The sequence below is a fragment of the Lissotriton helveticus genome, chromosome 10 (assembly GCF_964261635.1).
Source record: "Lissotriton helveticus chromosome 10, aLisHel1.1, whole genome shotgun sequence".
Classification (NCBI taxonomy): domain Eukaryota; kingdom Metazoa; phylum Chordata; class Amphibia; order Caudata; family Salamandridae; genus Lissotriton; species Lissotriton helveticus.
This window is the reverse complement of record NC_136071.1, coordinates 7,117,195-7,135,575: the sequence shown is the minus strand read 5'-3', so window position 1 is coordinate 7,135,575 and position 18,381 is coordinate 7,117,195. Positions and strand designations below refer to the sequence as shown.

Sequence of the window (18,381 nt, the reverse complement as noted above, 5' to 3'; positions counted from 1 at the left end):
ATGTATCTGGAAACTTCTTCAACCAGAGGTCCCCTGCTTCTACTTCTTTTATGGACAGTTCTAAATAAAGTAGTGAACTGGAATAATAAGATTCCAGCACTTGCAAATTATTTTCAACTGTTAATAATTTAGATACAAGAGAAGTGGCTCTCACATAGGAAGAGGAGGCTGCGGGACACCCACCTGTTAATTATCCCACTCACCAAACAGATAACATGGTTTAATATGAATTAACACACTGATTTACCCTTTTATCACATCTCATTTATCATTGTATAGGACATTAAGCTGTCACGCGACAATTAGATTTAGGTATTTTTTCTTTTGTCTGTGTTTGTTTTATATGTTGACATGTTTCGACCCATCCCATTTTTTTTCATATGGTCTTCTTCAGGGCTAAAGTGGCATTGCCATTCATTTCTAGCATGCAATAATTTCCTGGTTGCTTAAAAGAATGTTTGTTTTGTCCTCTTCTTATAGAGAAGCTGTTGCTTGTGGAACAAGGGTACGCTTTAAATTAAAAAGTAGACGCCTGACAGATACATTGATTTCCCTGCATCTGCGTATTACATTTGAATGCATCGAGACAAAATATGTTTCTCCTGTTTATGCCATGTCCTAAATACAAATATCAGTTTAATTATATCTTGTGTGTCTGATAGCATGAAAGGCTTAGCCCCTCAGGGCCCAGACACGGCATACCTGCCACCTTTCTTTCACTCTCTCTGGGTCTCTGTCTTGAGTCGCTCTTCACTGCTCATTCTTGGTACCTTTAGACTCTCTCCTTCTTCAGTTTCCTCTCAGTATTCTGAAGTGACTCTCCATTTCCTTCCTGACAGGAGATTTCCTGGTTGTGGTCCATGGAAACTGCATCGTGGAGTATTCGAAGGGGGAGCGGCTAACTCTGCACCCAGCTGTGCCCAGGGGTGATCCGGTGGAAACCTCTGGATCCCAGGAAGAGCTGCACCCTCTCCTGCCCCCCTCCAGAGTTCCAGCCTGTGGGCAGGAAGCGGAAACTGGGACTGAGGTGGAAAACCTCAGAAAGAGACCCCCGGAGCCTTCTCAGCTTGAACCAAGGCCCCCTCCAAGAATCGTGCCTGCCTTGTCCCCCACGAAGCCCACTGTGACTGCCCCACCGGTGGGGCCACCCCGCCTGCCACTGCCCAGTTACAGCGCCCTCACCTCTCGCCAGTCTGCCAAGGAAGAGGCCGGCCTGCCAAGGAAGCCAGTGGGGCAGCAGAGGGTGGGCCATGAAGGAGGTAAGCCCACCTCAGACCACCCCAGTGAGTGGAACCTCGACTCCCCCACAACGGCTGCCAGGCTCACCCCGGTACCACTGGGCAGGAGCAGCCTCGGCTTGGGCTTCCAGCTGACCGACGTGGGTCCTGCAGGGGGCGCTGCAGTGGGAGACATCTGGGACTACCGGGCCTGCCCACTCCTGGCTCAAGGTGACAAGATTGTGAAGGCCAACGGAGCGGACCTGCGCCACCTCACCGCCGCGCAGGTTCAGGAGGTCCTGCGGAAGCGCACCCTGGAAGGAGACATGGTCCTGCTGGTGCAGAGGCCAGGTAAGACTCGTTCAGTAGAGAGGCCACTAAAGGTATGAGCATGTGCACCCTGGAAGGAGACATGGTCCTGCTGGTGCAGAGGCCAGGTAAGACTCGTTCAGCAGAGAGGCCACTAAAGGTATGAGCATGTGCACCCTGGAAGGAGACATGGTCCTGCTGGTACAGAGGCCAGGTAAGGCGCGTTCAGCAGAGAGGCCATTAAAGGTATGAGCATGCGCACCCTGGAAGGAGACATGGTCCTGCTGGTGCAGAGGCCAGGTAAGGGGCGTTCAGTAGAGAGGCCACTAAAGGTATGAGCATGTGCACCCTGGAAGGAGACATGGTCCTGCTGGTGCAGAGGCCAGGTAAGACTCGTTCAGTAGAGAGGCCACTAAAGGTATGAGCATGTGCACCCTGGAAGGAGACATGGTCCTGCTGGTGCAGAGGCCAGGTAAGACTCGTTCAGCAGAGAGGCCACTAAAGGTATGAGCATGTGCACCCTGGAAGGAGACATGGTCCTGCTGGTACAGAGGCCAGGTAAGGCGCGTTCAGCAGAGAGGCCATTAAAGGTATGAGCATGCGCACCCTGGAAGGAGACATGGTCCTGCTGGTGCAGAGGCCAGGTAAGGGGCGTTCAGCAGAGAGGCCATTAAAGGTATGAGCATGCGCACCCTGGAAGGAGAGATGGTCCTGCTGGTGCAGAGGCCAGGTAAGACTCGTTCAGCAGAGAGGCCACTAAAGGTATGAGCATGTGCACCCTGGAAGGAGACATGGTCCCCCACCCCTGAAAACTTCCCCGAAACCTCACCTCCCCTAAAAACTACCCCGAACTACCCACCCCTAAAAACTACCTCGAACCCCCCCCAAAAATTAACCCAAACCCCTACCCCTCCTGAAAACTACCCTGAAACCCCAATTACCGGTACTTGTCTGCTTTCAGACACTCCTTTCTCCAAGCCGATCCAGAACACTAGAGCGACTTTGACTTAACCACTCACATGTGTGGTTAAGGCAAAGTCGTTGTTCGGGCAAGTCGTTGTTCGGGCAAGTCGTTGTTCGGGCAAGTCGTTGTTCGGGCAAGTCGTTGTTCGGGCAAGTCGTTGTTCGGGCAAGTCTTTGTTCGGGCGAGTCGTTGTTCGGGCAAGTCGTTGTTCGGGCGAGTCGTTGTTCGGCCAAGTCGTTGTTCGGGCGAGTCGTAGTTCGGGCAAGTCGTTGTTCGGCTTGCGGGCTTCCGGAGCTCTTGGCTCTGGCCTCGTTGTTCCGGATGTTTCCCGTTCTAGTATCATCCCCGAGTATGGCTCTCTTAAAGGCCTGGTCTCGGGTTTTAGAGCTGGTCGGAAATCTCGCTGGAATTCTGTGGGATCTTTCAATCTCAAACTCTTTGCCAAAAGATATTCCAACAGTTTGTGAGATTCATACTTCTAGGAAAAAGGTGCACGATCTTGCATCATTTTCAACGCTTTCCGGTACACCAAAACTCTTACGGTTTCCCCTTCTATTTTTAATCTTCCGGCTCTTTGATTTCCCTCTCCAGCCATGTTATTTTGTTTTGTTCAGTGCTTGAAATGGAAAAATAGAAGTGCAGGTACTGTGTACCAGAGTACCTGCCTGTCACTGAGAAGCGCTGGTACTCTCCGATTAGATGTATTACATTTCTCTTGAGAAGTGCCGGTACTCTCCCTCTCAAAATAAAAAAGTGCTGGTACTCCGTACTGGACAGTCCTGGCACATTTAAAGCACTGGTTTTGTTGTCGCCTCTGCTTTCCGCTGTCTTGAGTTGAGATATTTTCTCGTGCGCCGGTTGTAGATACACCTTCTTGAATGGTCGAGGATAAGCTTTTCATGTCTTTCCTTAGACCTATTGATTCAGATTGGAGTACTTTGGTATTACTTTTTAGGTCTCGCGTCTAGCATTGCAGTGCGCAGCACTGCCCGCGCAGCGAGAGACCTCATGTAGGAAGTTTGAAAACGGACCTAGTTGTCCTTTGGGTCAGCTCATGTAGAGAGTTCAGTCTCTGGAGTATGAAATACATATGTCCATCGGTCTCAGACTTTGCCTTTCTCTGGGAGTCCGGAATCGGGGGTTCCAGTTTTGTCCTTTTTTTGCCCCGTTTGTCGTTCTGTGGTCTCTTTCATGGCTTTCTCTTTCACATCCGCCGTTCCTCGGGTCTGTAGGTGTTTTGTGTGTTAACATAAACTGATGTGATGCTCTAACCTTAAGCATTAGGGCTCTTATTTTCCATTTTTTCACGCAGTGCAACGCAGGAGGCAACCTCGCTGTGCTGTGTGAAAGGCAAAGGGCTAGGATGCGCTGTATTTAAACGTTATACGGCGCATTCCTGTGTTTTCTTAGCGTTGGCGGACTTTTGTCTGCCTAGTGCCAACGCAGGCACCCTTGTGTCATGGTGCAAGGGCGCCTGCCTTATAGACAGGGTTGTTTTTGTGCACGAAGGGGCACCTTCCTGCACAAAAACAAACCTGATCGTCATTTTCCTCTTTCTGTGCACTGTGCACATGTAGAAAGACGAAGAAATGAGGGAAAATAAAGGTATTTCTCCTGGTTGCGCCTCCCCTGGGGCGGCAAAGCATTTTGACGCATTCCCACACATAGGTAAAACTGGGGATGCCCCAAAATCCATGGATGGTGTGTGGGAACGCCCACGGCACGCCTCCCTGCGGCAGACTAACGCACGGCAGTGATTTGTGCTGCGTTGCATTGCTCTGGATTTATCAAGCCACGCAGGGCCATGCAAGGCGCGGCTTGGCACATCTCACTGAGGTTTTACGTCGCCCTAGCGCCCCCTTGCATTGGGCGACACAAAACCTTGATGAATCTGGCCTTGATGAATCATACTAACGTTTGCTGTGCGGATAGCCGCGTTCCCTTAGCTCGTTGCGAAGCAAAAAGTCTATTGGCCGAGCCGGCAGGTGATACTGCTTCACTCGTTTGTGGGTCAGTGTTGTTGCGTTGCATCGTAGAGCTCGGATGGCTTACCTGAAACCTATTTTGACCTTAGCTACGTTTAGCGAGCTCGGGTTTCTGTTTAGCGAAGCCCTTGGGTCCAGGACATATGTGCACTTACAGGCCTGTGACCACTGATCTCTCCATACGCCAACTTCATGGCGTGACGCTTGGCTTTGCTTTTTTGCATCGCCGGTGCACAATGGAACTTAGGGCCTGGGTGGGTGCCTACTGCTTGGCATCGGGATGAGTGCCCACAGAATGGCATTGGCGGTGGTGTACTCGCAGCAGATGGGGGGTGGGTGCCATCAGCCTGGCATCGGGGTGGGTGCCCACAGCATGTCATTGGAGGTGGTGAGCCCATGGCATTGGGTTGGGTGCCCACAGCATGGCATAGGGGGTGGGTGCCCTCAGCCTGGCTTCAGGGGTGGGTACCCACAGCCTGGCATAGGGGGTGGGTGCCCTCAGCCTGGCACCAGGGGTGGGTACCCACAGCCTGGCATAGGGGGTGGGTACCCACAGCCTGGCATAGGGGGTGGGTACCCACAGCCTGGCATAGGATGGGTGCCCTCAGCCTGGCATGGGGTGGGTACCCACAGTCTGGCAGGGGGAGTGGGTGCCCACAGCCTGGCATAGGGTGGATGCCATCAGCCTGGCATCGGGGTGGGTGCCCACAGCATGGCATAGGGGGTGGTGCCCTCAGCCTGGCATCAGGGGTGGGTACCCACAGCCTGGCATAGGGGGTGGGTACCCACCGCCTGGCATAGGGGGTGGGTGCCCTCAGCCTGGCATCAGGGGTGGGTGCCCACAGCCTGATATAGGGGGTGGGTACCCACAGCCTGGCATAGGGGGTGGGTGCCCTCAGCCTGGCAGGGGGAGTGGGTGCCCACAGCCTGGCATAGGGGGTGGGTGCCCACAGCCTGACATAGGGGGTGGGTGCCCACAGCCTGACATAGGGGGTGGGTGCCCACAGCCTGACATAGGGGGTGGGTGCCCTCAGCCTGGCATCAGCAGTGGTGTACCCGCAGGATGTGTGGGGTGGGTGCCCACAGCCAGGCCATGATAATGTGCAGCCTGGCACCGTGGTATTCGCTCCACCGGGGGCTTCCTGGACTGTCCTCACAGACTTCCCAAGAAGCCCCCCTTAGGATGGGTAGCCAGGGGAGGGTCGAGCAGCCTTTCAACAGGCGGGGGAAGCATTTCATCCAAACTGGAACCAGTGAAGGACTTTAGCTTGTGATGTTCATGTCGATGGCATCAGGGCCGGCGGTGACCGAGGAGCAGAGCTGGGGGGAGTGTTCAAACCAGCCGCTGCCTCCTCTCCGGGCGCAACCTCTCTCTCTCCTCCCTCTCTGTTCACTCTTTCTCTCTCTCTCTCCCTCTCTCTCTCCCCCTCTCTCTCCCTCCCTCCCTCTCTCTTCTCCCTTCCCCTCCTTCCTTCCCTCCCTCCCTCTCTCTTTCCTCTTCTTTTCTCTCTTCTCCCTCTCTGTCTGCTCTCTCTCCCTCCCTCCCTTATCTCTCTCCTCTCTCTCTCTCCTTCTGTCTCTTCTCCCTCATTGCCTGCTCTCCTTCCCTTCCTTCTCTCTCCCTCTCTCTCTCTCTCCCTCTCTCCCTCTCTCTCTCTCTCTCTCTCTCTCCACCTCTCTCTCTCCTTCTTTCTCTCTCTCTCTCTCCACCTCTCTCTCCCCCTCTTTCTCTCTCTCTCTCTCCTTCTCTGTTTGCTCTCCCTCCCTCCTCCTTCCCTCTCTGTCTCTTGAAGCCTCCTGTGCTCGCTGTAGTTCTCCTCCTGCAGCTGGTGAGAGTGACAGGGGCTCCAGGAGCAGCCTGCAGAGGCCCCACCCACCGGGGAAATGCCCGGTGGAATGAAAGGCCAGTCCGGCCCTGGCGGCCCTGCTGTAATCCACTCTTGATTGGATTAAGGCGTCGAGCACGGGACGTCAAGGTGAGATCTAAAAAAAGGAAGCTTTTTTCAAAGTCTTCTGATGGAAAAAGCAGCAGCTGTGACTCCCCGCGGTCACCTGAGGGCGGGATCTAAACGGATTCCTTCCTGTGTGAGAAGGCGCCGGGCGCGCGCGCACCCACGGAGGAGCCGGGCACAGGCTGTCCCAGAGGTCTGAGATTACAGGTGTAAGTGAGCCAAGGGATAGACGTAGAGCTTGGCGGACGGGTTACTCCATCACAAACGCAGAATGCGCGGCATTGTTTGGCACAGGGGTCGCAGCTGCGCCAGGGGTCGCGTCTGCCCCAGGGATCGCCTGGGGCAAGTCGATGACTTCTCTGACTTTCGGTGAATTTCTCTACTAAGGCCCTGATTATGAGTTTAGGTGGAATTTATCGTACCTGTAAATAACAAGTGTGTGTTATTTATCAGGTGCAATAGATGGCACCTGTAACAAGCTTGTGGGGAATAACATGTGGTTAATGCACCAAAATCTACATGAAACAGTAAATAACGTCGGCTTTTTCCCTGTTAAATTTTGGCAGGTTTGACCGGAATTTTATGAAGGTTGAGGTATTTAATGCATCCAATAATTATCAGATATGTTAATTATAACCAAGCTCGTAATACAGACCCCTGTGCAGACAGCGGTTTACACAGGGCTCAGAAATAACGACTCACTCGTAATTAGGCCCGAAGTAGGTATTAAACCATGCACGGCCCAACCCGTCACGCCCGAGTGGCTGAACTCGCTGCTCCAGATGTGGGCAGCTGCAGGTTTAACTGGAGCAGGTCTGCCCAGGGCTCAGCACACACAGTAATTAAAAGTAATATATTAAAACAGGTCTGTCCATATCCGAGTAATAGGTCGACGCAAGCAGGGTCCGCGCCATCACTGCTCCTGCGGTGACGCAATCGGTGAAAGTACGCGCACATCCTTCCTTCCTGACTTTAAATCCCAAACCCGCCGTCACTTGTGGCAGCTGTAAAAGAGGTGTGAGCGATGTTGCCAAGTGTCCGAGATACAAGAGTGACAATCATTTCAAATGTTGATAGTGATTTTTTTGCACGGAGAGTTTTTTGTACTAAACACCGAGGGAAACATCCATAACAACGCAAGCATTACCCCGCACTGCTATTACAACGCTGCTATTACAACGCAAGTCGTTACAACGACTTGCGCTGAAGGGCGTTGTAGGATAGGGAATAGTTTAATTTTCTATCCAACACCTTCCCTACTGTCAACGTGGGCTGGAGTTGGAATAGAAAATTAAACTATTCCACTATCCAGCACCCTCCAACGCAAGACGTTGTAACGACTTGCGTTGTAAAAACTGCGTTGTAATGGCATGCGGGGTAAAAGCCCGCGTTGTAATGCCGTACAACCAACACCGAGGAGGTGATTGGTTTATTTGTTTTTTGTCACCAACCTCGAGCACGTTCCAAGTGCTTTTTCTACCTCACTGTGGATAAATATGATATAACCTTGTATCCCATTGAAGTGGCGAAGCGTGCGGGATATTGGCTAAGAAAATGTAAAGAAATTGGTAGCTTGCTGCCCTTGCTTCTCATAAGCTCTATTATGGACTCTGACTTTTTGACCAGTTCTGCTGTCCAGACGGCTTCTCTATGACAGAGAAATACACGTAAAACACACTTAAGGGCTCATTTACAAGCCAATTGCGCCGCCCGCACGTCACGTTTTTTGACATTCGACGGAGCAGAGAGAAGTCCCATTTTTATGAGGCCCCAAAGCCACTTTGTGTGGCTTTTCACGTCCTCGTAAATACGGAGTATGGCAAAGAAGGGCTGCGTTGCCTCATTCTGCATCTAAGAGGCGTTCCATGAGTGTTGCGGCGGGTGTTCCCAGGAGACACCCATGGATTCATAAGCATTCCCAGATTTACGAGGAAGTGCACACCCGGGAATGCCTCAAAAGCCTCCGCCTCCTCATGGGAGGCAAAACGAGGAGAAATAACTTTATTTCTCCTCGTTCTTTCCTCTTTCTACGTGTGCCGCAGGATGCCGTACACATTGAAGGAGGAAAACGCCTCCATTGATAGTTTTTGTGTCAGAAGGTGTGCCTTCCTCCACAAAAACAATCCTTCCAACAACGCAGACACCCCTGCACCAGGGAACAACGGTGCCTGCGTTGGCGCAGGGCAGCCCATTGTGCGTCATCGCTGTGGAAGGGGACAGGAATGCGCCGTATCTCGTAGATACCAGCAGAAGGAACAAATGATGGACGGAATGCTGAACAATGCAAACATTCACCCCCGTCACAGAGATCTGGGTTTAACCTCTTCGATGCTCATGACGAGCTGAGCTCGTCATGACCACACCCATTTACAGTATGGCCCAGCACAGCAGAGGAATATCTAGAGCAGCCATGGTGGTAATCCATCGTTCTTTTGCTCACCACGCCACCCCAGTTTGGACCGAGCCGGGTTGCTATAGCACGGATCTCATAGACACGGCACGTTTCTGCCCTTTTCTTGTGACGCAGCACAGCAGAGTGGCTCGCTGTGCGGCCCTGCGTCAACGTTTTTTAAATGTTCCCTTAGTTTGGCCACATGTGGTTCCAGGCGGCTCTTTCCGCTTTCTACCAGCTCCACGCTCACTTCCTTTGGTGGGTCGCCGGAGCTGGGACGCCTTGTCGCTGGGTGTCGGTACTGGTACGGCTTGCGGCAGAGCAGCCAGTGCTGGAGGTGTGTGGTGACCTGAGCACAAGGCTGCAGAACCAGCCATATGTCCCTCCTCAAGACTAATAACTAGTGACTTCCAGAACAATGTATAGAACAGTGCGCGTATATTAATGTGCTACGCAGACATGTATCTCTGAACATCTCAATAATATTACATACGTGTATACATGGGTTTATGCCTTGCATGGAGGTATGACTATGAATAATGTCAACACACGTGTATATACTCATTTTTATATTAAAAATGAAAAGAAACACCTTCCACGCGTCCCTTTTCCTTCCACTCTCGGACCCATCCCAAATCTTACAGACTTCGGTGGACCCAAAACATCCTTCCAAACGCGTCCCTCTTTCGACCGACTCTTCGCACGTGTCCGGCAATCCCAGCAACATCTCACGTCGTCCCTTTATTAATCCACTTTAATCAATCTATCCTGATTTAGAACCTTACTAAATACACGAACTCTCGCGAGCACTAACTTACAACAACTAACCCTGCAAGAAAAAGAAAGCACTGAACACTAACCTATTACCTGTTCACATCTAACCTTCTGTTCCAGAGTAGCGGGATTCTCACTGTGAGGTGCTTCAATGCTTTGTCTGGGGTAGTAAGCGCTAGATAAAGACAATTTACAATTACAATGGTGATGACATGTTGTCATGGGAAACAACCTTTACAACGCAGTCATTACATCGCAACATCCTTTACAATGCATGTCACTACAACGCATGTCACTACAACGCATGTCACTACAACGCATGTCACTACAACGCAGGCATTACATCGCATGTCATTACAACACATACCATTACAACGCATAGTACCCCTACACTATCCAACACTTACCCTACTGTTGCACCCCCTGGAGTTAGAATAGTAATTTTTACCCCTAAACTATCCAACACTTACCTTAAATGCAATGTAATGGTATGCGTTGTAATGGTATGCGCTGTAAAGGTATGATGCAATGTAATGGAATGCGTTGTAAATGTAGTTTAAAAAGAATTTGTTGTAGTGGCATGCAATGTAAATGTATGCGTTGTAAAGGATGTTGTAATGTAAAAAGTACGTTGTAAAGGCATGCGTTGTAAATGTATGCGCTGTAACCTCATACATTCGTTATCATACATCATAACATGCATGTTTTGTACCAGTGCCAGTGCGTAATGGTGCTTTCTGTACCCTTTTTTGTCCTATAAAATGTAGATTTCATCCACGTGTAATGTTTATGGATCCGCGTTCTGGTGTTGTGCTCTGTATCGTGTGATGCTGTTGTGTCGAAGTACATGTTCGACGTTGGGAAGGATGCACGGTCATAGTGGGAGTTAAGGTTAACTGAGTAAGTCCAGGTAGGGACTAGCCCTTTGGGACTTCGGAAATCCTAGGTGCTGGCCGTGCGGTACACAACCATCACACCTCTGTGGTGAGAGTGCAATGTACTGGTGCAAACCACGCACTGGTGAGAGGTGATTGCCATGTCATGCTAGTCACCCATGGCCCTGGCTGGTCATGGCACTGTCATTAGACCCCATCCCATCCCATTTCTGGCCCATGTATATGGTGAGTGCACTTCTAATGTTAGTTTTTTTGGTATCTTCCAGCTTTGAGGGTCCCTGTGCCCCCGACGGTCCCGTTGCCTGATGTGGCTACAACCGCTCCGTCCCACACCACCAGCCACAGACCTCACCTGCTCAAAACTGTTGTGGAAGATGAAACGCCTCCCAGCAAGGGTCCACCATGCCTGCAATCTCCTGGTGCCACAACTCGAGGCCGGGAAGGAAAGGACGGCCGCATGGTGGATCAGGGGTTTTCCAAGATGGTCAGGGCGACCACCGAGGGAGGAGCCCCCCGGTCTCAGGCCACCCAATGTGAAGATCGCAGCTCAAGTGGAGACAAGGAACAGAACAGAGGCCACAAGCCATGCGGTCAACGCGGCAGGCCGGTGATGGCAAGACCCTCCCAGCAACTTCTGGAGTCTTCTGAGGGATGGGCCGCCCCGGAAGATGTCATCGAGGCGACCAGCTTCATGGACCCAGTGCCCTGCGACCTCGTGCTGTGCCAGAAGAGCCTGCAGGACCTGGTTCAGGTGTCAAGGCAGACTCTAGCACTCACCTCCCTGCGGGCAGTGGACCTCGTCCATTCACCGACCCGCAGTCCAGCCACTGGCCGACGTATGGCAGTCCCCATGTCCTCTTCAAACTCCAGTCCGGGCACCGGTCCAGGGACTGCTGCCCCCATGTCCTCATCGATCCCCAGTACGGCCGCCTCCATGTCCTCCTCAAACTCCAGTCCAGCCACTGGCCCAAGGACAGCAGCCCCCAACTCCTCATCAAACTCGAGTCCAATCACCGGCCCGACACAAGTGGTTCCTCGTCCCTTATCAGACTCTAGTCCAATAGCCGCCCCGACACAAGTGGTTCCTCGTCCCTCATCAGACTCTTGTCCAATCGCCGGCCCGATACCAGTGGTTCCGCGTCCCTCATCAGACTCTAGTCCAATCGCCGGCCCGACACCAACGGCTCCTCATTCCTCGTCAGACTCCAGTCCAGTCACCCGTCCGACACCAGTGGCTCCTCGTCCCTTACCAACTCGCAATCTGGCCACAGGCCAGGCAGATAGGCCGCACCGGCCATCCAGGCTGGCCGAATTGGAGCTGGAACGGAAGGAACATGAAGGCTTTGGCTTCGTCATCGTCAGTGAGATTCCCGCCTCTGGAAAAGAAGGTGAGATCGGCACACACTGCGAGTACATGATGGGTCATCTCTAAGTAGAGAAGTTGAAGTGCGAGCATATTAAAAGTCAGATGTGAGTACAAGAGGTCAGATATGGATATATGAGAGGTCAGTTGTAAGTACACGAGATGTCAGGTGTGAGTACTTGAAGTTATAAGTGCTCGAAAGGTCGGTGTGAGTACTTGAAGTTATAAGTGCTCGAAAGGTCTGTATGAGTACTTGAAGTTATGAGTGCTCGAAAGTTCGGTGTGAGTACTTGTAGTTATGAGTGCTCGAAAGGTTGGTGTGAGTACTTGAAGTTATAAGTGCTCGAAAGGTCGGTGTGAGTACTTGAAGTTATGAGTGCTCGAAAGGTCGGGTGTGAGTACTTGAAGTTATAAGTGCTCGAAAGGTCGGTGTGAGTACTTGAAGTTATGAGTGCTCGAAAGGTCGGTGTGAGTACTGGAAGTTATAAGTGCTCGAAAGGTCGGGTGTGAGTGTTGAAGGTATAAGTGCTCAAAAGGTTGGTGTGAGTACTTGAAGTTATAAGTGCTTGAAAGGTCGGGTGTGAGTGCTTGAAGTTATAAGTGCTCGAAAGGTCGGTGTGAGTACTTGAAGTTATAAGTGCTTGAAAGGTCGGTGTGAGTACTTGAAGTTATAAATGCTCGAAAGGTCAGTGTGAGTACTTAAAGTTATGTGTGCTCGAAAGGTCGGTGTGAGTACTTGAAGTTATAAGTGCTCGAAAGGTGGGGTGTCAGTACTTGAAGTTATAAGTGCTCGAAAGGTCTGTGTGAATACTTGAAGTTATAAGTGCTCGAAAGGTCGGTGTGAGTACTTGAAGTTATAAGTGCTCAAAAGGTCGGTATGAGTACTTGAAGTTATAAATGTTTGAAAGGTCGGGTGTCAGTACTTGAAGTTATAAGTGCTGGAAAGGTCGGTGTGAGTACTTGAAGTTATAAGTGCTCGAAAGGTTGGTGTGAGTACCTGAAGTTATAAGTGCTCAAAAGGTCGGTGTGAGTACTTGAAGTTATAAGTGCTCGAAAGGTCGGGTGTGAGTACTTGAAGTTGTAAGTGCTCTAAAGGTCGGTGTCAGTACTTGAAGTTATAAGTGCTCGAAAGGTTGGTGTGAGTACTTGAAGTTATAAGTGCTCAAAAGGTCGGTGTGAGTACTTGAAGTTATAAGTGCTCGAAAGGTCGGGTGTGAGTACTTGAAGTTGTAAGTGCTCTAAAGGTCGGTGTGAGTACTTGAAGTTATAAGTGCTCGAAAGGTCGGTGTAAGTACTTGAAGTTATAAGTGCTTGAAAGGTCGGGTGTCAGTACTTGAATTTATAAGTGCTTGAAAGGTGGGTGTGAGAACTTGAAGTTAAAAGTGCTCGAAAGGTCGGTGTGAGTACTTGAAGTTATAAATGCTCGAAAGGTCAGTGTGAGTACTTGAAGTTATGTGTGCTCGAAAGGTCGGGTGTGAGTACTTGAAGTTGTAAGTGCTCTAAAGGTTGGTGTGAGTACTTGAAGTTATAAGTGCTCGAAAGGTCGGTGTGAATACTTGAAGTTATAAGTGCTCGAAAGGTCGGTGTGAGTACTTGAAGTTATAAGTGCTCGAAAGGTCGGTGTGAGTACTTGAAGTTATAAGTGCTCGAAAGGTCGGGTGTCAGTACTTGAAGTTATAAGTGCTCGAAAGGTCGGTGTGAGTACTTGAAGTTATAAGTGCTCGAAAGGTTGGTGTGAGTACTTGAAGTTATAAGTGCTCAAAAGGTCGGTGTGAGTACTTGAAGTTATAAGTGCTCGAAAGGTCGGGTGTGAGTACTTGAAGTTATAAGTGCTCTAAAGGTCGGTGTGAGTACTTGAAGTTATAAGTGCTCGAAAGGTCGGTGTGAGTACTTGAAGGTAGCTGCAAATACCTTAGCGATCGGACGTGAATGCACAAATATTTGCTACAAGTACTCAGTTGACTTTTTTAATACACAAATTGTCTTATCTGAGCACTATTTTTATTTGAGAACTCAGGTATGACTACATGTAGGGCTAAAAGTCCCTGCCACAGTGAAAATAATTGCAATGTAATTAAATATATTTTAAATAATTTAATTTTTACCACAAAGTTTTAGTTAATAGTACTGTAACATTATTTTTATTTAGTTCTATATTTATTAAATATATACAATACATGTACATTAATAGTTAGTATAAAATATTTGTAGAAATATTTTCGAAGTTTAATGAGCTAGCTTACTTTCCCCTGAGCTTTACCATGTGGAGATCTCCAATACGACTGCTTGAAACGTAAAAAAGTTTATTAAACTTGAAAAAAGTTTTTAAAATATGTTAATGTTAAATATTAATGTAAATTAATTGTATATATTTATTTTAAATGTATAACTAGATACAAAAATGTTCAAGTATTGTCAGCTAAATTTTGAAATAGATATTTAATTAATGTAAATATATTAAATTAAAATTATTCTTCTCAAGTTTAAATCCAAAAATACTTTCTCACCTGAAGTACAAAAATATTTAGCATTTTGCAGTAATAATTATTAAAAATGTATATAATTACTTATGTCATTTAATTATATTTAATAAAATGTATTGTTACATTCATTTTTTAATGCAAAAAGTCATTCAAATATTTTATAATGAAATTAATTGGGGAGGGGATGTAGACTTACGGCTAGAGCGGTCGACCTCGGAGCTGGGGAACCAGGTTCAAGTATCGGCAATGCCGCTCAACATCCTGTGATTCTGGGCAAATCACTTAATCTCGCCGTGCCTACCAAAATGAATGTGTCGACCTGTAATAAAACTGGTGCTCATGTAAAGCGTTCTGATACCCGATATCTCTGGTCTAGTTTACGCTATATATAAAATGTAAAAAAAATACTAGTATGTACTATTTTCTATATTTTTTAATTAAATGTATTGATAAGTTTAACTGTTTAAAATATTTGATCTAATGTAATATTACTTCCTACATCCATTATTTTCTATGGGAGGATATTGCACTACCCGTGGTTGGCCATGGGTGGTACTAGACTAACTTCAGCTCTGAGCTGGAGTAATTTAGCTACAGTTTATGTCCCTTTTGGCATTAGTAACTATAGAAGGGAAGCTTGTGAGTAGCAATGGGCTTACTCTTTTGTGAGTGAGTACCCATCCCATTGTAATCCCCTCATCTGAGCTTCCCTTAACCCCTCCTTACTTGTCCCTAAGCCCTTCCCCTTTAGTAGTAAGGGTTTCCCATTTTCCAGCTGTTCCATCCTATCCCTCCCACATTTACTACTAAAACATATACTATGTATACGGATACTCCACAGTCGGGCGGAGATCTCCGCACATGAAAAGGTAGGAGAGGCCGAGGCGTAAACTCCACATGTGGGTTTGTGAATAGCGTTTTGTAGAATTTTCGTAGTACTATCGCAGTACTACAAAAAAGTACCACAAAATGTTCTTTGTGAACATGCCCCAAAATTTATATTGATGGTGGTAATGTATGTTGTAAGAAATCTGAATATCATTTTGGGTGTTTGACTCCCCACCTTAAGGGATAATCATACCCCCTCTCTCAAGTTTCCTTCTTCTCTCGTTCAGCGATTCATTCAATGGTCTTTGAAGAAAACAAGGCGGAAGTGCATTATACTCCTGGTGAGGTTTCATATCTCAAGCTCCCATTATAGGTCCACCTCAATACAGACATTAAAAATATTTTTTGTGTAAAATATGTGCGAGATAACTTTTGATACCCTCTACGCTGGGTGTGAGTGAAAGAGAGGCAATCTTTGAAATTGAGGCAGGTGCATGAGAGTTCAGTTAGGTGCAGAGATTGTCTTTTGTAAATATTGAAAGGAAAATGAAAAAGTAAGGAAGATGTTCGGTGTGTATACAAGTGCCCGGGTTTGAGAGTCATTGATACCATGAGGGGGAGGTCAGATGCTCTGAGCCACGATTAAGCGAAACACAATCCTTAAATGTCTAGACAGATAATGGGATCCAGTAACATCAACTCTGGACATATTTGTGATTTTCTTTGTGGAAAAGAGCTATTGAGGTCAAGATACTCCTGCACTGCAAATCAGCTGCCTGATGCCTGAAAATCTGATCTTTTTAGACACTAGAGCTGTGGTTTACTTTGTGGCAGAAGGGGAGTTTAACTGGCTGAATCCAAGGCTGTGGCTCAGCCACACTGCAAGAAACATGTGCATGTGGGATGCGGAACCCATAAAAGTTAGAGGAAGGCATTAAGTCCAGATACAGCAAGGAACAGTGAAATGATTGAGAATTTTATGCTAATAGAGACTGGGGCTGGCATGCTGAGCCAGAACAACACATCGACTTTGTGCTAATAGTGTATACCAGCGAAATTAAAGTGATCCATAACCAATTTCTTTTTACTGGAATGTGGTATGTCTGTCAGAATAAGGTTGAGCCGTACACATTTGAGACAGTTTAACAAGTCTTCCTTTCATCTTTGCACCAAAGTGAAAACAAGAATAGAAGATCTGGGCATCATTGAGATGGGCAAAATTCCCACCGCTTGGGTCTCACTGATTTTCATCATGAAAAATTCCCAACACAGGGGGAAAGCACGCATATGTGTAGATATCAGGCTCCCAACAGCTCTTAGCGCTAAAGCTGCCTGTCACATCAAGAACTGAAAACATCATTGGAGATATTATTTGGACACAGTTCGACTTGTGCACAATCCCTCACTTCCCATCAGCACCAGCTCCAAAAAGACCCCAGAACATTATCAACATCCTCCCCTGCTTTGCACTGATGAGGAACAAGACGTTGAATTTCGTCGATTCGTCTGCAGCTGAATTGTCCAGAATGCTTCAGAGAGAGCAGATCTGATCTACCAGCTGTCCAGAGTCATTGGTGGCCATTGCTGTCCCACACTGACTGCAACACGAAAGCTGTTGCCCGTACAAAAACTGTGTCTGTAAAAAAATATATTTTTTTGCAGCGTGCTGTGGATGGGCGAACGTTTGTTAAAGTTTTTTTCACCATCAGTGCTTCTCCACATTACGTGTCTGCTCCTGTACAAAATCTTTTAGAGTGTTGGCAACAAAGAAATTATGTTATATAATTTATAGGTCATTTAAAGTTAACGCTACATTACAAATTCTTTCAAAATAACACAAAACTTTACTATTTACCATAAATTCTGGCTGTTTCTAAAATGAAGGCCACCCTGGCACCAGTTTTGTTGAATCTGGAAGAGAGGAGCCCTCTCATTGGGCGCTGAGAACTCCAGACATATAAGCCCCGATTCACAGAACTAACTTAAAAACAAATCCTAAACTTACTACTTTTGGTATTCACAGAAGTTAGGATTTTGTCTTAAGTCTGTCTTACGACAAACTTAAGACAAAATCCTAACTTCTGTGAATACCAAAAGTAGTAAGTTTAGGATTTGGTCTTAAGTTAGTTCTGTGAATCGGGCCCACAGGGGTCAAAGTCTGGCCTTTCATCCTTAGAAGGCCTGCTTGCTGCTGGTTTCAGCTTGAGACTGCCCTCTGGTGGCCGGACAGAGCACTGCACCTCCTGCTCTGCTTAGTTTATCAGAGTGAATCTTCTGGTTTCGGAAGTGGGTTTTCCTGAGCCCTTGGCCCACGTGTTCTACGGCTTTAAGAGAGGTCTCCCTCTACCCAGGGGTGGGGTGCAGCGCCCACCGATTTTCACTAAAGCTCTCCTAACGAGAGGTTTAGCTGCAGCTACACAATGCCCGCACCTCCTGCCCTCTGCCTGCCCACACTTGGCACAGACAGGTGCAGTGTATATTTTTCTCGTGCCTAATGTGACCCAAGTGTGTTGTGGTGTTATGTGTGAGTACATTTCTCACAGGGACGGGAGTGCGTGTTCCAGCCACGCCCTGGAAAGGCTGGGAACACCCACCTGAGTCAGTTTGTGAGAATCCCAAAAATATCTCCCCGCCCTGGAAAGAGCCAGCTGTGCACCTCTGCCAAACACAGGGAACATCTGTCCCATGGCGGGAATGGTATGTCCCTGCCCCCAGGCTGGGCAGGAGAGGGAGGGACGAGCGTCCTCACACAAAGCAATGAATTGACTAAAAGTCCCCTTGCACCAGTGCAAGGCTGCTCCCCAGGGGGGCTGCAGACAGCTCACCAGGACCGGCCTTCGAGCCCCCGCCGTGGAGAGATCACTACCTTCCAGGACTACTCTGAGAAAACGGAGACTTATGCAGAGGCGGCCTCCACAACCACTGGGAGTGTGCACCGGTCCAGGCCCACACCCCCCTGGTGCCCACTCACAAGACATGTGCGGCAGGCTCAGGCTCCCAGCAGGGCTCATGCACGCCTTTTAAGAATTACCAAATACCTGCAAGTGCCCGTTCACCAATAACTTGTGGACACGGAGGTACTTGTGAACACTGGGTACTTGTGAACACGGAGGTAATTGTGAACACTGGGTACTTGTGGACACAGGGTACTTGTGAACACGGAGGTAATTGTGAACACTGGGTACTTGTGAACACTGAGGTACTTGTGAACACGGAGG

The 18,381-nt window shown here is 48.4% G+C and overlaps 1 protein-coding gene across 1 annotated transcript in view; it reads left to right on the top strand.

The window, feature by feature from the left end:
* Window positions 1–18,381, top strand: part of MAGIX (MAGI family member, X-linked) — a 257,646-nt gene that overhangs the window by 51,108 nt on the left and 188,157 nt on the right. Inside the window, exons 7-9 of the mRNA XM_078664524.1 lie at window positions 840–1,568; window positions 10,756–11,544; window positions 11,641–11,877. Of these exons, the coding sequence (XP_078520650.1) occupies window positions 840–1,568; window positions 10,756–11,544; window positions 11,641–11,877 (1,755 nt within the window). The remainder of the gene's footprint in view (window positions 1–839; window positions 1,569–10,755; window positions 11,545–11,640; window positions 11,878–18,381) is intronic.